The sequence below is a fragment of the Diorhabda carinulata genome, chromosome 1 (genome assembly GCF_026250575.1).
Source record: "Diorhabda carinulata isolate Delta chromosome 1, icDioCari1.1, whole genome shotgun sequence".
In the NCBI taxonomy this organism is placed as follows: Eukaryota; Metazoa; Arthropoda; class Insecta; order Coleoptera; family Chrysomelidae; genus Diorhabda; species Diorhabda carinulata.
The window spans coordinates 24821453-24840198 of NC_079460.1; the positions used below are offsets into that span (position 1 = coordinate 24821453).

The following is an 18746-nucleotide window of genomic DNA, read 5'->3' on the forward strand; positions in this document are numbered from 1 at the left end:
TAACTGTAGTGCAGATATTGTTCAATTTACTGTGAAATCACAAAATAATTCATTTTTATAGCTTAAAGTATAAACATTACAAATTATATCTATACCATAATAGACGATTAGGTTACCCTCATGGTAGGTAAATTATTGTACCAGATTATTCATCCACCTAATATTTAACATGTTGATAGACACTCGTATTCTATAAATCGGCCCCATCTTGTCACTTATGTTTCAGTTATTTTTTAAAGTATTTTTGTTACATGTTTTGAGGCATAACATATTGCTTCCACAAATAAATAGAATTGAAAAGATATGGACTGTTTTTGCCGTCTTGCCCCCCCGGGACAAGCCTTTTGTTTGGGGTGTGACGCAGCGGTTATTGCAGTCATAGATAAAAACGAGCGGACTAAACGATCTGAACCCCTTTATTGACTATAATAACATAAAAATGCGAGTAAATGTAGGTTATGTTTCTTCCAGAAGAATATTTTATTTAGAGGCTATGAAGGGCTGTAACACATAATACGACTTGCCTGATGGGACACCTATAATGGGTCTCATATACTTATAAGCCTATAAAAATATGGCGGCTATAGCAGGCATATTCCGGTGAGCAGGAAGGCTATATCAGTCAATGTGTTAATAACTATTAGAAAAAAAGTTTTAGATAAAAATTCACGACAGTAAAAATATATAGAAAACTATTTATATTTTTCCATTTACTCTAAAATTTGTACTCTAAGGTATAACATTATAACCATACAACTTTTATTTGAAACATTCCTATCAAATAATCCTGTACATTATGTTTGAATTCAATATTGAATAAAAGTTGGTCTTAACAATATAGTTATTTTATTAATTAAACAAGCCTCAATAGAATAATACAGTTAATATAAATAATAACACAGATCTAAACTAATTTAATAAGTGATGATATTGTATTTCTTTTATTAGAATATAATAGGATTAACGATGATTATAATATAAATATATGTGAATTTAAGAAGTGGCTATTCCTATAGCAACTCCAGCTATAAAAGAGACTAGGAATATATGAATCTCTTTTACTTGATAATTACTATCTGAATACCATTTATTTGCTTTACTTTTGCCTTTTCTAATAACTTCTTCTGCTTGATCTAGTTTTCTATCAAGAAATCTTTCGGCCTGTAAAAATTCACCATCTTCAGGAAGAACATATTTAATTTCATATAGAAATTGAAAAAATATATCTATACTGCTATGAATTAAAGTTAACGTCTTTTTCTAATAAGATTCGTGGAATTGAAATTTAATTATAATAGAAAAGAAAATTTTGCATTTTAGGCTGGTTACATAGAAAATTTTTTGATCACCTATACAAATATTTTAATCTAAATTTTCTTGAAGAAACGATACAGCCATGATCCTTAGTAAGATGTTGGAAAGTAAATATTTTTTCTAATGTGATGCTAAACCAATTAGAAAGCCACCAATGAGTCCAGAAGAGAAGGGGGTGTTATTTCTGGCAAAGTTCATTACCTAAAATATGGTTTAAAAGCGAATAAAATCAAGAAAAAAATAGTAAAAAGCATTTGGGATTTTCTAGGTTCACAAGATCACGCTATGCAGAAGGTACAATAAAGACTTTATACCATAGTGGTCCACATAAGACCAATGTGAAAATTTTTGGGTATATGTAACTCAGTCCAAATCAAATGTGGAGAAACCAATTTTCAACATTAAAATTTAAAAATTTAACTGTAACTGAAGAAGTTTTTGTTCATAGAGGTATATTTAGAAAAGCTAATTGTTGACAAATTAAAAAAGCCTATTTTTGGATCATTTAACTCATGAAAACTGCTTTTTTAAAAAATTTCAATAAAAAAAAACTATTTTTCGCCAAACCAAACTTTTAAAAGAGCCAATTTTTGACTTAAAAATTACAATAGCTAATTTTCAAGTTAACTGAAATTAGAAAAGCTTTTTTTCGTCAATTTAGACTAAGAAAACTTCAGTTTTGACCATATTACACTCATAAAAACCAGTTTTTGGGTTCATTTGACACAGGAAAACAGATTTTTGAACAAATTCATCTTAAAAACCCCATTTTTAACTAAAATAAATGCTAAGTACAAATAAAGGGAGTAGCTGTAAGAAAATCTCTGTTTTTGATTTGATTATTAGAAGTAGAACTTTTTCAAAGTGAAGTAATATAATCAGAAGTACTCCTAATTATTCAGATTCTTTTTTTGTCTCCAATTTTTGAATTTTGGAAATTAATATGAAAAGCTAGATTTTTAATAATTCCTATTGAAAATCATACATTTTTGTTTGGAATAAATTAGTCATTTACATTTTCTTGGAATTTATGAAGTTAGATGAAAACAATAATTAGTGTAGACTACTTATCTCAATTATCTACCACTTTTGTTGACTATATTTTTAATAAAAAGTGTCGATTTGTTATAATTGAATATCTAAAATCAAAATTTTCATTCTTGCACTTCTCTATTTCCAATTAGAATTTGTTAGTAGTATTTTTCTATTATTTAGTAAACAAAAAACAAACTTGTTGAAAAAAAAAATTGTGGTGTCAAGAACAAAGGAAATGAGTAAAATTAGAACAAAGTAGAATATTAAAAACATACTTTATCTGTCCAAGATGAAGTTTCACCAGTAATTTGTTCCTCCACTTTATCAACTACTTTGTCCAATTTCTTATTAACTTTATTCCAATTTATCCTAATATATCCCTTTTCATTAGCAACTTGTAGGAGTATTATACCACCACCTAAAGCAAGAGCAAGAGTTTTTCCTACTTTCATAGATACAAATCCAGTTATCCTAAAATGTAATACATATATATATATATATATATATATATATATATATATATATATATATATATATATATATATATATATATATATATATATATATATAATATGATAACAAAATTGAATTATGTTTTTACGTACCATCCCGAAGAAGCTCCTAAAATAATCTGTTTAGTAGCCGATGTTTTACTAATATCACGGAAAATTGATTGAATAAATGATTTGGCCTGACTTCCAGTATCGTTCGCTGCTTTATGTATATCTTTACCAGAAATTGGACGTCTTTCACTAAAAATCGGCATCTTTACTATAATCTAAAAATGTTACACAAATAGTAAACAATAAATGTCATTAAATAATAATAACCTCGAAAAAAAATCATATGACATTTTCGTTCATACGTAATACTAGAGATGGGTAGTTATGGAAAAAGCTCATGGAAAATTGTGTAGTTGATAATCAATTATTGATATTTATGAAAACTGAAGATTCTATTATTTTAGTTGAACTTGATTAACTACATTTTTACTAATGTCTGCACCTTGAATCGTAGATATAATTTCAAGCTGACGGTACTATACAAAAAGTAAATTTTTAGTCACGCCATAAAGGTAATATTCACTTGTATTCTTGAAGTTCGATTAAATATAACTTATCTATTTATTTTTCAAAGACTCTGAATACTGAATATTATTTAGAGATTTTGATGAAAATAAATTTAAAGTTTTATGAATACCTATTTGTCCTGCCTTTCGATCGATCACAATCAATGCAATATTCTACACAGTGGTCTCTGCTTGTTATAGATATCACAAGATTTAAGAAACAATGAAACTACTAGATACATAATTAATTTTCTAAACTTTACTCGAGTGAAATGTAAATATGAATTTAATATAGGAACAGGAATTGTCTTATTGTCTTTATATTAATTTTAACCGATTTTATTTCAAATGAAAAATTTTGTTGAACACATGAACATTTCTATTTTCAAATCTAATACTACAATAAATATTGTCAAGGAAAGATCAAACACAACAAAGTTTTTTATATATGATATGTTTATTCTTCACATGAAATATCAACTGGACTGTATGATTGAAAAAATAATTATTGATGATATAAAATTTATCTAAAAATAGTTGTTATTTTTTATTCATATTTGGTAAAACCTGTTTGTTAAGAGCAACATTCCACGTGAGTATTCCAACGCTGCCGTAAAAAATTGTAATTAACACATTTGATGAGAAGTCACTAATTATGGATTTTCCTGTGACGTTACTATTGATCACTGAATTTGTCGATACCGTGTTGCCAAACTGTTTATTATTTATTTTCTATATCTTATAAAAATTTATTTATAATTACTTAAACTAGTTTATGAAGGTTATTATTGTGGAAAAGTTACAATATCATACACACTCTGTTTAGGGAATTGAATGAGAAATGTGGTTTTTCATAGAGTTTTAAAATCATTACAATTAAAAAACTACCTCTAAAACGACACATAAGTATTTAGGTATTTCCATTAATCATTATAATTTTTATACCTCATTGTTTTAGATTTGAATTCTTATTTTAAAATATATCTGCAATATAAATAATAATATTTGACCTGATAAAGATATGAAATAATGATTGGACAATATCCCACGAATATTATAGAAAACTATTGACAACGTTGCTTTCATCGACGGCTACTCAACTCAAACTACCAGACATTAAAGACAGCCTCAAAGAATTTAATTCAACTATTCATTATTCTTTTTAAGGTTATATATATATTTAATGATTTTGAGGAGTAGCAAAAAATAAACCAAAATAAGTGTAACAGTTTATAGTGTGTTTTGGATCGTTATTTATCAGAAGTCAATAAACATTGTAGTGCATTGTTTTTTATGATGATGTTACTTTTTCTAATAGGTAATTATAGATATTTATAATATTAATATTTTCGATTAACATTTCTGTTGCCACATAGTTTCATGTTAGTTTCGAGATTAATATAGTCTGCATTTTATAATCATTCTATAAGTTTTTTTGAAAATATATATTCACATTGATAAAAAATACTGCATGCACGCCAAAGTTGAAAAGGTTATTACATTTTAATAATATTTGATTATATAAATTCTGATAACCACCGTTTAAATAGGCTAGATTAATGAGTCAAGTAATAATTATGTATATTTTGTTAAATCAAACTCTTCCAATTAGTATTCATCTATAGCTATGGTAATTTTTTACATACCAATGAATAATAAAAAAAATGTATTTTGTGAATACAAAAATTGTTTGTTATAACTTAATTTATATCACAATAACGGATGAGGTGGATATAAAATATACTCACTTGTATTCTCACAGTATTTTCTAATAAACTGATTAGAATATTTATTTTTTTAAAAATTAGCCGTCTTCTATTACCTTAATCCCAAGTTTAAAAATCTGATAATGCGCTTGCGTGTACTCCTACTCTCTGATGCTGCCATTTTTTCTTCTTTTTTTAACATATTAAAAAAGCGTTAAATATATTTATGGTTGCTGGTGCAAATTAGATGTAATCTGAAGTTGTTTTTATGAGACGTCAAAATATTCTATATAAAGCTTATTACAGTTCTTAAAAAAAAAACATTTCCAGCACTGAATTTAGCAAGTCAAGTTTATTCCAGAGGATTCGATACTCAATTACATTTCTATGATCCGGATTTGACAAATTCTTTTGATTGGAGCTTTTTACAGGTAAAACTAAATATTCCAAGTTTCAAAATTCTAATACAATTTGTTCATTGATTTACAGGAATTAGCACCACAATATAAAAATGTAATAGTTTCTCCTATTAGTCTTAAACTTATATTAGGATTGTTATATCAAGGATCTGAATCAGAATCTGAAAAAGAATTTCAAAGGATTTTAAACTATCGTAACAAAGAGATAGTCAAAGAAAAATATACTGACATTCTAAATAATTTACAGGTGTGTTTTATTAATTTTGAATAATTTCATCAATGGAATAATTTCTAGTTTTTGTTGGTAGTAAAAGTATTTTTATGAGTACAATTTACTTATTTTTAGAATGCAGAAAGAACTGAATATTTGCTTAATATTGGAACTGCAATTTTTCTTGATCAGGATTTACGTATTCAACCGAATTTCGAACAAATTTCTAGGCGTAATTTTAGAACTGATATACGAGCGACGAATTTTAATAAACCAAAACAGGCTAGTTCAATGATTAACGAATGGATCGAAAATTTAACCAATGGAAAAATAACAAAAATTATCGACGCTAGTAAGGAGTACTTTGGGAAATAAATACAATCAAATCTATTGTTTTTTTTTAAATTTTTTTAAGGTGACATTCCACAAACATTAATGGTTATTACAAACGTGTTATATTTTAAAGGAACATGGACGCACCAATTTCCCAAAAATCAAACACGTGTTGGAACTTTTCTTACAACGCCGAATATTAAACGTGGTGTACCTGTTGAATATATGACCACCAGTGATGAATTCCTTTATTACGAAGATTCCAAATTAAACTGTAAAGTCCTTAGGTTGGAATATAGAGTAATTAATTTATTTTTAATTTCGTTTTTGTTGTTTGTAAATATGATTTATATTTTAGGATAGTTCTTTTGTGATGTTCATACTACTGCCTAATAAATTGGGAGGCTTGGACGATTTAATAAAAAATGTAGATTTATCTAAAATAGGGAATATAAGATTTCAAATGACACAAGAAACTGTACGAGTTACTATTCCAAAATTCAAATTTAACTTTGACGTAAAATTAGCTCCTATATTACGAAAGGTAAATTTTTCTATATTCATTGTTACGGAATAATTTATGGGGCAATTTAACGATTTTCTATAATTGAATATTTGATATGCGATGTTTTCTAATATAATTTTGTGCTTAATTTAGAGAATTGTTTCGTATACAGTATCTTAAAGGGGTTGTGACGTTACGGAATTTTAGATCTGGTTTTATTTTGTAATTTCGATTAAGAATAACGTCTTAAATTTTCAATTTTTTTGTTTCCCAATATATTGGAATTTATATTTTTCTCTTTAGTTTGGTTTTCATCAAATATTCGACAATATGACTAGTCTGACGGGAATTATTAAAAACAATAGTACAATACCGAAACGCTTATTTGTAAATGATATTGTTCAAAAGTCTGGAATAGAAGTAGACGAAGAAGGCAGCGTTATATATTCAGCGACAGGTATATTTTATTTAAAAAAATCTTTATATTTATGGCGGTGTTTTATTTATTCATTTTTAACCGTAGAATTCAACGTGGGTAACAAATTCGCAGAAAATATATTAACATTCAACGCGTCTCATCCTTTCATGTTTTTTATCGAGGGTCCCAATAACACTATACTATTTGTTGGTAAATGTGAAGATCCTTCGGATTCCTGGGATTCGATAAATTCAAATAATTACGAGTCGGGAAAATTAGAAGGTGAGCTAATGAAAAAAAATTGATTATAAAATATATAAAATGTTGTGTTTATATAAATACTTTTCAGAAAATTAATTTTGAAAATCTGGTGTTTATTTTAGTTAATCAATCACAGTACGTTGTTGTAGAAAGTAAATATAATAATCCTCAAGAAAATTTGAATAATGTTCCAACTTTAAATCTAGATCCAGATTCCTACCAACCTCCGGATGACGATATTACTCAGTTAGCTTCTAGATTTAACCTTTTTGATGTAGAATTACTTGGCGTAAGTTTTTTAATAGCTAAAATCAATAATATTGCAAAAATAATTTGTATTCAGGATAGTCATTTTATAATTTATTTAAAGGAATTCAAATATTCTCCCGTCAACGTTTTAATATCTCCGGCTAGTGTTAAAACGACATTAGCGATGATTTTGGAAGGAGCCGTTGGAAGTTGCGCTTTGGAAATAAGTGAAGCTTTAAGAATACCCGATATCAATTTAAAAGCGACTAGAACGATTTTACAGCAACTGGTAAACAATTTAAATGTAAGTTGAAATTTATACGAGGATGTATTGATATCTAGTTAGCCTAGACCAGTTCCGTGCTCGATTTAAAAACCTAGACTTTTTAAACTGATTTGTTACTGTGGATGAGACTTGGGTACATTTCTACGATCCAGCGACAATCGATGGAATGGCGACACTCTGGTTCTCCAATACCTAATAAGTTTCGTGTCCAAAAATCTTGCTTCTGTACTAGAGTAACACCCCCCTTATTCGCCAGATTTGGCTCTGTTCGACTATCATCTCTTTTCTCAACTGAAAAAAAAGTTTAAAATGTTGTAAATTTTCTTCCAACCAAAAGGTAATAGTAATAAAAGCTGTGTATGTCTGGTTTGCAGAGCAAGAAGAAACATTTTTTTGTAAGGTCTAGAGAAGTTGCAGGTAATAAATGTATCCAATTAAGAGGAGAATATATTGAGTAATGAAATATTTTGACATTGAAATTTTGTTTGGTTCTATAATAGGCTAAGAATTTTTCAATATATCCTCGTATAATAAAATAATTTCACAAAAAAATTTTTTAATGGGACAGAAAGGCGAATTGGTCATTTTTTAGATTATTATCTTCGCGTCCTGATTATATTAGACTTCTTTTTCTTTAGTTATCCCTGACTAAAACAATTCTTGTCTCAACTGTGAAAAGTACATTTTTCGAGGAATTAATTGTTGAACCGAGTGGTTCGGAGCGCTCAAATTATCTTGTAGCACTAGAAATTACTCCTTATATTAACAGTGAGAAAGGTTGCAAATCGATTTCTACGAGCCGTCTCAAAACTATTAATTGAATTCCGTATCATATTCAACTGAATAGGAAGATGTTCTAGGTTGACAGTAAACACGATATTGTTTTATTATTTTCTTATACTGAATCAATTTTTAATTCGTCTTTTAAAATAAATTTCAGCCCAATATTTGAAATGTGAAAAATTGTCTAAGAATTACGGTACTTTATCTCTTTAACAGAAGAAAAAGTATGATTATTTTTAATATAAAAACAAAAATCTCGTAACAACATCGTGAAATACTATATTAAAATTTACTAGAATTAAATAACTCAATTCACCAACTAATTATCTCACCAAGTTATACAATATGTCTTTTTTATGCTCCATTTATTTTTGTCTAATATTACTGTGACTGTAAACAATCATAAATCTACCTACTTACTATTGTATGTGATGTGAAATTCAATCAAATTACCAAATTACTTATTTATTAACGTGACGCGATGCCTATAAATATAATTAATTATAACCTTTCTATAGAATAGAATCAGTATTTAAGAAAGAATAAACTGGCATACAGGGCCAGATATAATAGTGACATCCATCGAGAACGGTAGTCAAATTATTTGAAACCACTTTGTTTATTTATATTTTATGTTAATAAATAAGTTTTCCATAATTGTGATTTAAGTTATTTAACTAACTTGCTTTTTAAAAACAATTTATTTATCATACTGACGATTTAATAATTTAGAGTTACACTAATCTGTCTAGCGTACTAGACGAATATCAAATTGAATGAACGAAGTATTAGTTTTACAGACTTCTTTATATATTAGTTCTTATCTTATACAATAATAATTATAAAATTAGATAATTATATTTATGGTTCATTATAGTCACATTAATAATAAATAATTGAAGACTTTGATGGGGTTGAAGTGGAATTTATAAAACTGACAGACAGACTAAATATAAACAAATTTATATCAACGATAACTTAATGAGGTTAGAGTTCATAATAATAAATAAGTAATTGATGATGATGCGCCGCTGTGAAGAGGGTTGTTTTGGATTACTTAACTCTATAACAGTATTTGTGTTCTTTACATTTTTTTATTTATTGATATAATATGAGATTTGTTCATTTTATATAGGAAAAAGCGACTGCGAATACATTTTTGGAATATCACAATGCCGTATTTACCTCAGATAAAGAACGTTTATTGGAAGATTACAAAAATGTTGTGATGAAATTTTATAATGCGTATTTGAAATCGTTAGATTTTACAAACGCTGTTCAAGCTGCCAAAGTAATTAATAAATGGGTATCAGATTCTACTCGTGGAACAATAGATCGAATTATTTCTGAGGGTGAGTTCAACATGATTTAAATGATAAAAGTGAATGTTTTCAAACGTTTCTTTTTCGTGTAATACGAGGTACGTTTTTTAAGTGAGTATAAATAAGATTGCGCTATTCGATCAGAATTTTTTAAAATAGTTGTTTAAACAAAAATGAGAATAGAACCAAAAAGTTCGTGCAATTTCTCTGACAATTAAGTAGTGCTTTTGGTTTAACTTTAACTTTAACGCATTTATATGAAAAATAAAATAAGAAAAATATAAATAATTTCATTTATATAATAATTTTTTCCTCATTATTCACAACTTCTCATAATAATCGGTTTATGAAATGAAAAATGACCTCAAATGACATGGATTGACGTCCTTTCGAGCCAATTGACTATTGTCATTTTATGTCGATTGATATCTTTATGGAGGGTAGAGGTAAGGAGGACCATCTCATATGGGAGTTTAGCTTAAAAACTGTCCGCTTGTAGACGGTAAATTATAATTCAAAATGTGACCAGAATGGCGCTTCTATCGGACGAGATATCATATGAACTTAGTTATTTTAGATAGATTGAAGGATGCAGTGTTAGAAAATTTAATATTTCAAATGACTAGAGTCGTTAATTAAATATTGGTATACAAAATCTAAATTATTCACGTAGTCGAAAATAATTTTGTAAATATAACTTGGAAAAGCTACTGTGAGATAACGTTGAATGTTAATTAATTATTGTGAATTCGTAAGAATTTTTACAAGTAATTATAAAGTCTATTATCACAAAACTAAAATTTACACTCTTGCTATAGTAGCGCCTCCCTAACGTAAAGGATTTGATGGACACTTTTTGTAGCACAGAGATGGTTCTCCTTACTTCTACCCTCCATAGATGTCTTATAACGTCGATTGATGTCGGTCAATTCATGTCATTTGGCTAATGGAATCATATTTTTGTTAATTTATTACTCTTTAACGTCGCACTCAAGATCTATTTATAGTATTCGGTTGGGAAAAATATACCCCCTACAGTCACGATGTAACGATTAGTGACTATCACGTGCTTTTCCTCTGAAAAAACTACTAAGCCGTTATGACAAAACCGATGACGTTAAAACGGCTATATTGGAATGGTTTTCAAGACACAATATTGATGGAAATTATGTTGAAAAGTAGATTAAAATAAAATCTGTCATGATAAAAAAAGATCTACTACAAATTTTATTAAAATAAAACAAACTTCTATCATCTAAAAGTTTTTTTAAAGATTTATGTTTATGCTCAATTGTCTCAACAACAAAAAAAAATATATTTACAATAATTATATTTTTAGACCAATGAGTGTATGAGAACTATATAACTATGTTTTAGAAATGATCAGTCCTGAATCGTACATAATAATTTCGAACGCCTTATATTTCAAAGGAAAATGGAAGAAATCTTTTGATATAAAAAGTACAATGAAAAAATGTTTTTATACAAATAAGGGATGCGTCGAAGTACACATGATGCATATTTCCGATAATTTTAACTACAATTACATCAACACGTTGCGAGCTTACGTCGTAGATATTCCGTATGAGGTAAATATTATACGGGGCGATAAGATAAATAAACGTTTTTATTATTTTTATTTAGGATAAATTTTCAATGTTATTGATTTTACCGACCGCAAATGCCAACGTACGGACTGTTATTCGTGATTTACCGCATTTCATGTCAACTATTTTAAATAATTTGATGACGTCTGAAATTGTTTTGGAATTACCGAGATTCTCGTTCGAATATTCTGTGGATTTAACTGATAATTTAAAAGCTGTAAGTATTTTATATATATATATATATATATATATATATATATATATATATATATATATATATATTTATATTTATATATATATATGTATATATATATGTATATATATATTATTTTTTTTTTCATTTTTATGAGTATCTAATTTAATAGTATGGATAGAAAATTTTGATATAAACTAAACGAGCTTAAAAAAGTATTTGAATTTTGGGAAATATTTTTATTTATTAAAATAGGCTTTAATTTATCTCAATTATATTCTTAATTAATTTTAATACTTGTTTAAATGTGCATCACAATATTTCAATAAACTAAATATTGATATTTTCAATAATAAATAATTGGACAATTCAAAAACTAAAAAAATGAGGCGAACAGTTGACAACAATACAAGAAAATTGTGGAAATAGGTCAAAATATTGAGAGGAAGAAAAAGTAAACGTGAAATGAATATTGCCAGGATGATTTTAATACATTAACACGTTAACCCAGAAAGAGAGGGTGAACAAAAAAATAAGGAGAGCAAAAGTAAGCAAATAGGAAAGAGAACATATGTAATGAGGAAAAGAAAATCTTATGAAGGTTGAGATATGATGTACAAAAAAAGAAAGGTTGCATTTGAAAAATATGCAAAAGGTATCGAAATAATAAGCCTGGAAGTAGGAAGTAGAAGAAGAAGAGGTAGACTGGAGAAAAAATGGATAGACTAATATGGGGAAAAACCCTAGATGGAATAAAAAGATTAGTAGAGAAAGGATAGAATGGAAACATTCGGTACAGGAGGAACTAAAAAACTTGTTCGACACCTGAAAAAATAGAAGGAGAATTATACAAGGTATATTAATATTACTAAGGACAATTACACAGTTGTCCTACGAGATACTAAAAACATTTAATATTAAACTTTTGTTATTTCTATCTTTATCAAAAGGCAGTAACATCAAAAATCTCCTAAAATTAATTTCAAATTACCAAATTGAACTTATTTAATCTCTAACAAATTGTTCAAAATCAAAATCAGAATAATATAGGATTCTATGAATAATTAGAAGAAATAGTATTCACGCAGTAACTTGGAATATGGCATTTATTATTATTATTATTATTATTATTATTATTATTATTATTATTATTATTGTTATTATTATTATTTAGTTAAATGTACGAGATATATTTGGTACTAAAGCAAATTTATCCAGAATCGTCCAAGGTAAAGACGCCAAAGTAAATAGACTGTTACATAAAACGAAAATAATGGTTGACGAAGAAGGAACGACCGCATCGGCATCAACAAATGCGATGATTATTCCATTAATGCAACCGATCACTATCACCGTTAATAGACCTTTCGTCTTTATGATTTATCATCGAGACACTAAGAATATTATTTTTGAAGGTATAATACAAAATCCTTTAGAATGAAGAAAAATTAGAAAGAGACAGAAAAAAATTAAGAGTGGCGAGAAACGGAGAAGCGGAAGAAAAAATTCTATTTAAATGATTTTTTTTATCAAAATAGTCATATAATTATATAATATTTTTAAACTTTTTTTAGTGTTTTATTTCGTTAGACAAAATTAACTCGATATTCTGTACATCGCGTGGAACAAATATGGAATTAAGTATTGAGTATAACAATATTTACGAAACTTGTTTTGAATAGCAGACCCTGTATAGTTCATTAGATTTTCTAGTTGAACTGTAATTTTTATCTCGTTTCAAAATATTACTAAAACTTGATCATGAACAAATCCAATAACAGGTTGAAATCAATTGATAAACATCACTCTTCGGGGTTCAATAAGTATCGAAAACCACGCGTGGTTACATGTTTTTTCTCATGAAGATTCCGAATATTACATCAGTAATTGAGTTTGAGCAACGGTTTTCGTGAAAATCCAATTTTTATGACTTTTCTGCATTTTCCCCCTTTAATGATTTTTTTTTCGGAGAAACTGATAGCTTTTCTGGGATCCTCATACCAAATCACCCCCTCGTGCAAAATTCTAGCGAAATCGAAGACAAAAGATTTTTGTGTCATTTTTATAACAAACCTTTAAAAATTTGAAAAATGACCACATTCGAGTTATATGATGAACTTGATCGATTGGTTACAATACAAAATTTATACAGAGTGGATCAAAGAAAAACGCCACCCCGATATTTGGCATGTTTCAATACCTTTTGGGGAGGTTGAATTAACTCACATCTTGTTCATTTTCACGATGGTAAATAGCAATTAAATCAAGAAAAAACTAGGGAAAAACTAAGATATTGAAGTACAAAAAGTATAAGGTTTGATACAAAATGGGACGTCCTAAAATATCCCAAATAAAGAATGTAAATGTATATTGTTATGATAATTAGCTATTTTCTTCTCTATAATTTGAATGTAAATTCATTATGTTAAAATTTTTCGAAATGCGGACGAAACTTTCAATATTCAGTTTTCAATTATTTAATTTCTTGTATGAGCTTTTCAGGGTACAATAATTCGTAGGTAGGTAGTTTTTAGGGTTGATATTTCAATATCTTTCGAGGGATTGTAATTCTATTTTTAAAATTTTATGGTCCAAATTTTTTTTTGCTACATTTGTTATATCAAGAATATAAATGTGTTATTGAAAAATAACACGTCCAAGCCAACCCTCTACTATCTACTTTTTATTTGTTCCAAGAATCGATACTGAAATTATTAAATATCTTCGAAAACCAACCACCCTTGCTTGTTGATTTAAACACACTTATATATCTCTTCTCGATGTTTCCTTTTGTAATTCGTATTCTAAATGTATCCTCATCTACATGTATTAATAATAAAATACAGTAGGTGATTGATTGTATAAAAATAAGATGGATTTTAGTGATAATGTTGAGAATTATGAGAAAGTTTTTACATAAAAATGTTTTTGTAAGAATGGAATTTTTTGCAAAACTACTAGGAAACATATAAATATTCGGTATTTTTCTTATATTGCGAAATACAAATAGTTGAGAAAAACCCTAAAAAAACCTGAAAAAACCATTGATAAAAGTAATTTCAGAAATAAAATAATGTGGGCCTCTCTGCTGTTTTGTTTTTGGTTGTAAATAACTAATAAAATCAGGTATTGAAACAAAAAAAACAAAAAAGGAATTTTCTGTTTAATTGGAATTCGAAAGCAGACGGAATTTTATTTTAAAATATCGTTATAGTGAGAATGATATTGTATAATTTTGTAGGGATTTTGATTTGAGAATCGCAAATTTAGTGAAAAAGTAATTTTCCGTAAGAAATTATCTTGTTATATTTTGTTTAACTTGAAAACCATGAAGGCGAATTAGACAAATTTGATTAGGTGTGTGATTTTTTGCTTGAAACTCTGTTATTTTTTGTGAAGTTCATTTTGAAAATTTGATTTTATCGATAAAATTTTCATTTATAACTAACGCACTCAAGTCGAATAAATTATAACATCTTGGATTATATAACTATTTGACAGTAATCCTCGGAGTTTGCTCTGTTTCTTAATTTCTACGCATGTGACTAAATCAAACGGCAAAACGTCGAAGCAAACGGTGGAAATGAGTTGTCGAGGTGTCGTAATTTGCTTAGGGGTATCGTAAGATACCAAAATTTCATCCCCTATGACTATCCGAAATATAGGTTTTCATTGTAACTTAGAAATGGAACTTGTGGATGTACCTCGTATTAAGGAAATACTAAAATCAGTTATTAAAACTTTTTATTCAAATTTTTCTAAAATTTTCGATCCGAATTATTGCATCAAATTTTGATTGAAATGATTTTTTTTGTTATTTATTGAGCGAGAAGAACTTTGATCAGTTGTTGTTGGTTGTGTGTTTTTGGGAATTCTAGGAATATTTTGTTGAGATTAATACAGTTACAGATTTTAATTATTGAAGAAAAATAGATTGAATTTATTTTTGAATAACTTTTTTAACATTTTGAAATATAAAGTTAAATTTGAATATTTTATTTGTTGTTAATCTCGATAGAATTGATCATGTTGTGATTAGAATTTCGTGTAAAAATTAGGGAAATGGAATGAAATATGTAATCGAAATATACAGGAAACAGTGTGAAAAAATTATATCTTGAGAAAGATTATTCTAAATCAATCTATAATTTTAAATTAAAGGAATCATTTGAAAACAGTACGTATATAAAAGTATCTAATTCTGAATTTACAACTTTCTTGTGGTTACACAAGCTTCAAAATATGTGATGTCATCGCCTGGTTATCCCGGTATAATTCAAAATTTGACATATTTAAATCTAGTATCTATATTTTATGACTTTGATGATGATTAATTATAAATCACATATTCCACTTGAGCTGTACCAATACACCTCAAATTCACTTTGATTCTAAATAGTAGTACATGGATCCTTCTGATAAATATAAATGATAATTAGATAATTAAGTAACTTGAAAATGTGATTTTCATTCAAATTACTTTCTGAGTAATCTGTTGAGATTTTCCTAAACTTTGAGGACAAATCTGTTGGGTTAAAGAGATGATTGTATGATAAATGTCTTTGGAATTTGATCATAAATGAGACAGGCAACCGCCGCGATATGGAAAAGTGATTCGAAATTTTCGGTATCGATTTCGGTGTGTCGCGAATCGATTTGAAGTGATGGAAATCATGGAAATGGAAAATGGATATGGGGGCTTCCCTATGCGGACAAAGATATGTGAGTACAAATCATTTTACGTATCAAATTAACTCCCTAACTCTAAATCATAAACTTCAATAATATTTGCATAAGTAAGTCAAATTACTTATAATTTTACCATCTTTAAACATTATTAGTGACATAATGAACGCTCTATATAATTAGTATCCAAGTAAGATTTATACTCAAAGATCGTACAAGGATTTTTATAATCTGTATGAATTCCTTTTCACTGATTAGTAATTTTAAGCAATATATGTTCAGAAAAACAATGGTTATTCTAAAAGAAATTTTTATAGTGAAGTTAGAGTGTTTATAATTTAATATTTTTAATGATTTACTATGGAGTCTACCTTTTTTTGTTGAAAGTATCCTTAGGTTGATATTCAAATGCAAATATTAAAAAGCGTTAAATTCAACAGAAAAGTTACTCGTCTTTGATTCGTGTAATTCAATCGGTCGGTTATCGAGTTATTTGCTTTTAAAAAGTTTAATAAAGTTTAATTTTTTCATAAAAAACTTTTATTATTCCCTAAATATATAACAACAAATTTGTAAACAAAAATAAAAAACTTCAAAGCAAATGCTCAAAATGCCCACCATTTACTTCATTACACTTTATGATCCGCTTTCGTAAAGATTAATCTTAATATCTCTCTTAATATCTAATAATCCTTGTCTATTATTTTTAATTACATCCGCGGCTTCTTCTATTTTCCGTCGCAGTTGTGGAAGTAATTTTTTCTTTGTAAACCAATGCCTTCATTTTCGACCAAATTGAAAAATCCAAAGGATTTAAATCAGAGCCTCTTTGTGGCCAAGCAAACTCACTTCCACGACCAATCCATCGATGAGGAAACTGTTCGTTTAAGTATTGACGAACTTGTAAAGAATAATGTGGTGGTGCTCCGTCGTGCAAAAACCACATATTTTGTCTTAAAGCGAGAAGTATAGAAAATCTAAATAAAGAGGTCCATTTAAATTGGTTGTCAGTTCAAAAGGACCTATTAAATACCCACATATTACACCACACCAAATGTTAACCTTAAACTCGTGCTGAAAATGTGTTTCCCTCATAGCATGTAGATTTTCGGAATCCCACAAATGATTATTTTTATAATTAAATATTCCTCGTCTGGTAAATGTGGCCTCATCAGTAAAAAGAATTGTATCCAGAAAATCTGGGTTAACATTTTGTTTATCTTGGAAAAAAATGGGTAAATTGTAGACGCTTAGATAAATCTAAGGTAATAAATTCTGAACAGGAGTGTAATGATTTGGATGCAATTTTTCCCTCTGTATTCTAAAAATAGATGATTGGCTTATACCAGACTTAATCAGCGAGTACTGATATCTGGATTCTCCGTAACACAAATTAAAATTCCATCTTCTTCATCGGCAGTGATTTTTTTTTAAAACCGTGATCAGTTTTAGAGCGTAAAGACCCCGTTTCACCTAAGCGGTTGTAAAGATTTCGGTACAGTTTATAATTGGGTTGCCTTCGATTTGGGTATAATTATGCATATCTTCGAGCCGCAGCTTGACTAATATAATTTGACTGAGCAAACACACAAATCATATAGCGCATCTCATTATTGGAAAAATCGTTATGCCTAGGCATTATTTGATAAATATTTATTACACTTGTTAATTACTAAATTTTTAATAAATGTTATACTAATATATTACTTATTCTTATTATTATCCAATTTTTGCTTCTACACAAACTGTCTAAAAGTGACACAAGCCTATTTGAAAAGAAAACGAAAAATTAAACCACGGCTTACTAATATCAAAACGGTGAATATCCAGCTTTATTAATTCTTCATATTTGTTATTACATTGAATTTCGTATGCTAAACTTTCAGTGTAAAGTAATTTACTTTGTTCAGGAGAAAATTTGGTCAACATATAATCATAATGAAATTCATAAACACATATTTTTGAAATATCTAAATTTCTAAAAGTATATAGAGAGCTTTGTTAAGCTATATGGCCAATATAACACGACTATAGAATGTGGAACTTACAATTAAATTTCTAGATCCTCGTTTGCCATACCACGTTCGAACTGATTTCATTATACGATGTTTACGCAAATTTTGCATCGTTTTTCCGAATACAGCATTTACTTTTGTAAATATATACGATTCACCTCCATTGAAGCCAATTGATGTCGATTATCACTTTATGTTGATTGATAATTTCTGATGCCTATCACCGATTGAAATCGAATCACAACAATTCTTATATATTTGGGTGAATTAGCGTTTTCTTTCGTGAGATATTGTCGATTTGCATCCATTGGAGCCAATTGAGGTCGATTGTCAC

At 27.9% G+C, this 18746-nt stretch overlaps 2 protein-coding genes across 9 annotated transcripts; one reads left to right on the forward strand and one right to left on the reverse strand.

Moving 5' to 3' along the window:
- Positions 1-376: 376 nt before the first annotated feature.
- LOC130893657 (FUN14 domain-containing protein 2-like) lies at positions 377-5389 on the reverse strand. Of its 8 annotated transcripts, XR_009059237.1 has the most exons (5): positions 5241-5385; positions 2955-3101; positions 2625-2820; positions 1350-1515; positions 1086-1161 (listed from the first exon to the last, which is right to left on the reverse strand). XR_009059237.1 is itself a non-coding variant. In XM_057799926.1 (4 exons), exons 1-4 carry the CDS (start codon positions 5324-5326, stop codon positions 994-996), a joined length of 597 nt encoding a protein of 198 aa, XP_057655909.1. In that variant the 5' UTR covers positions 5327-5389; the 3' UTR covers positions 377-993. The 8 variants fall into 8 exon arrangements, 7 of the variants coding, with proteins under 7 accessions (XP_057655909.1, XP_057655962.1, XP_057655926.1 ...); XM_057799926.1 differs by lacking the exon at positions 1350-1515 and having other exon boundaries at positions 377-1161; positions 5241-5389; XM_057799979.1 differs by having other exon boundaries at positions 378-1515; positions 5241-5384.
- Positions 4296-13279, forward strand: LOC130893623 (heparin cofactor 2-like). Its single transcript, XM_057799863.1, has 15 exons — positions 4296-4324; positions 4377-4736; positions 5455-5555; positions 5614-5790; positions 5890-6106; positions 6170-6387; positions 6446-6631; positions 6896-7049; positions 7116-7292; positions 7394-7560; positions 7642-7824; positions 9725-9941; positions 11289-11500; positions 11556-11735; positions 12886-13279. The coding sequence occupies exons 2-15, from the start codon at positions 4712-4714 to the stop codon at positions 13150-13152; spliced, it is 2481 nt and encodes an 826-aa protein (XP_057655846.1). The 5' UTR covers positions 4296-4324; positions 4377-4711; the 3' UTR covers positions 13153-13279.
- Positions 13280-18746: the final 5467 nt, after the last annotated feature.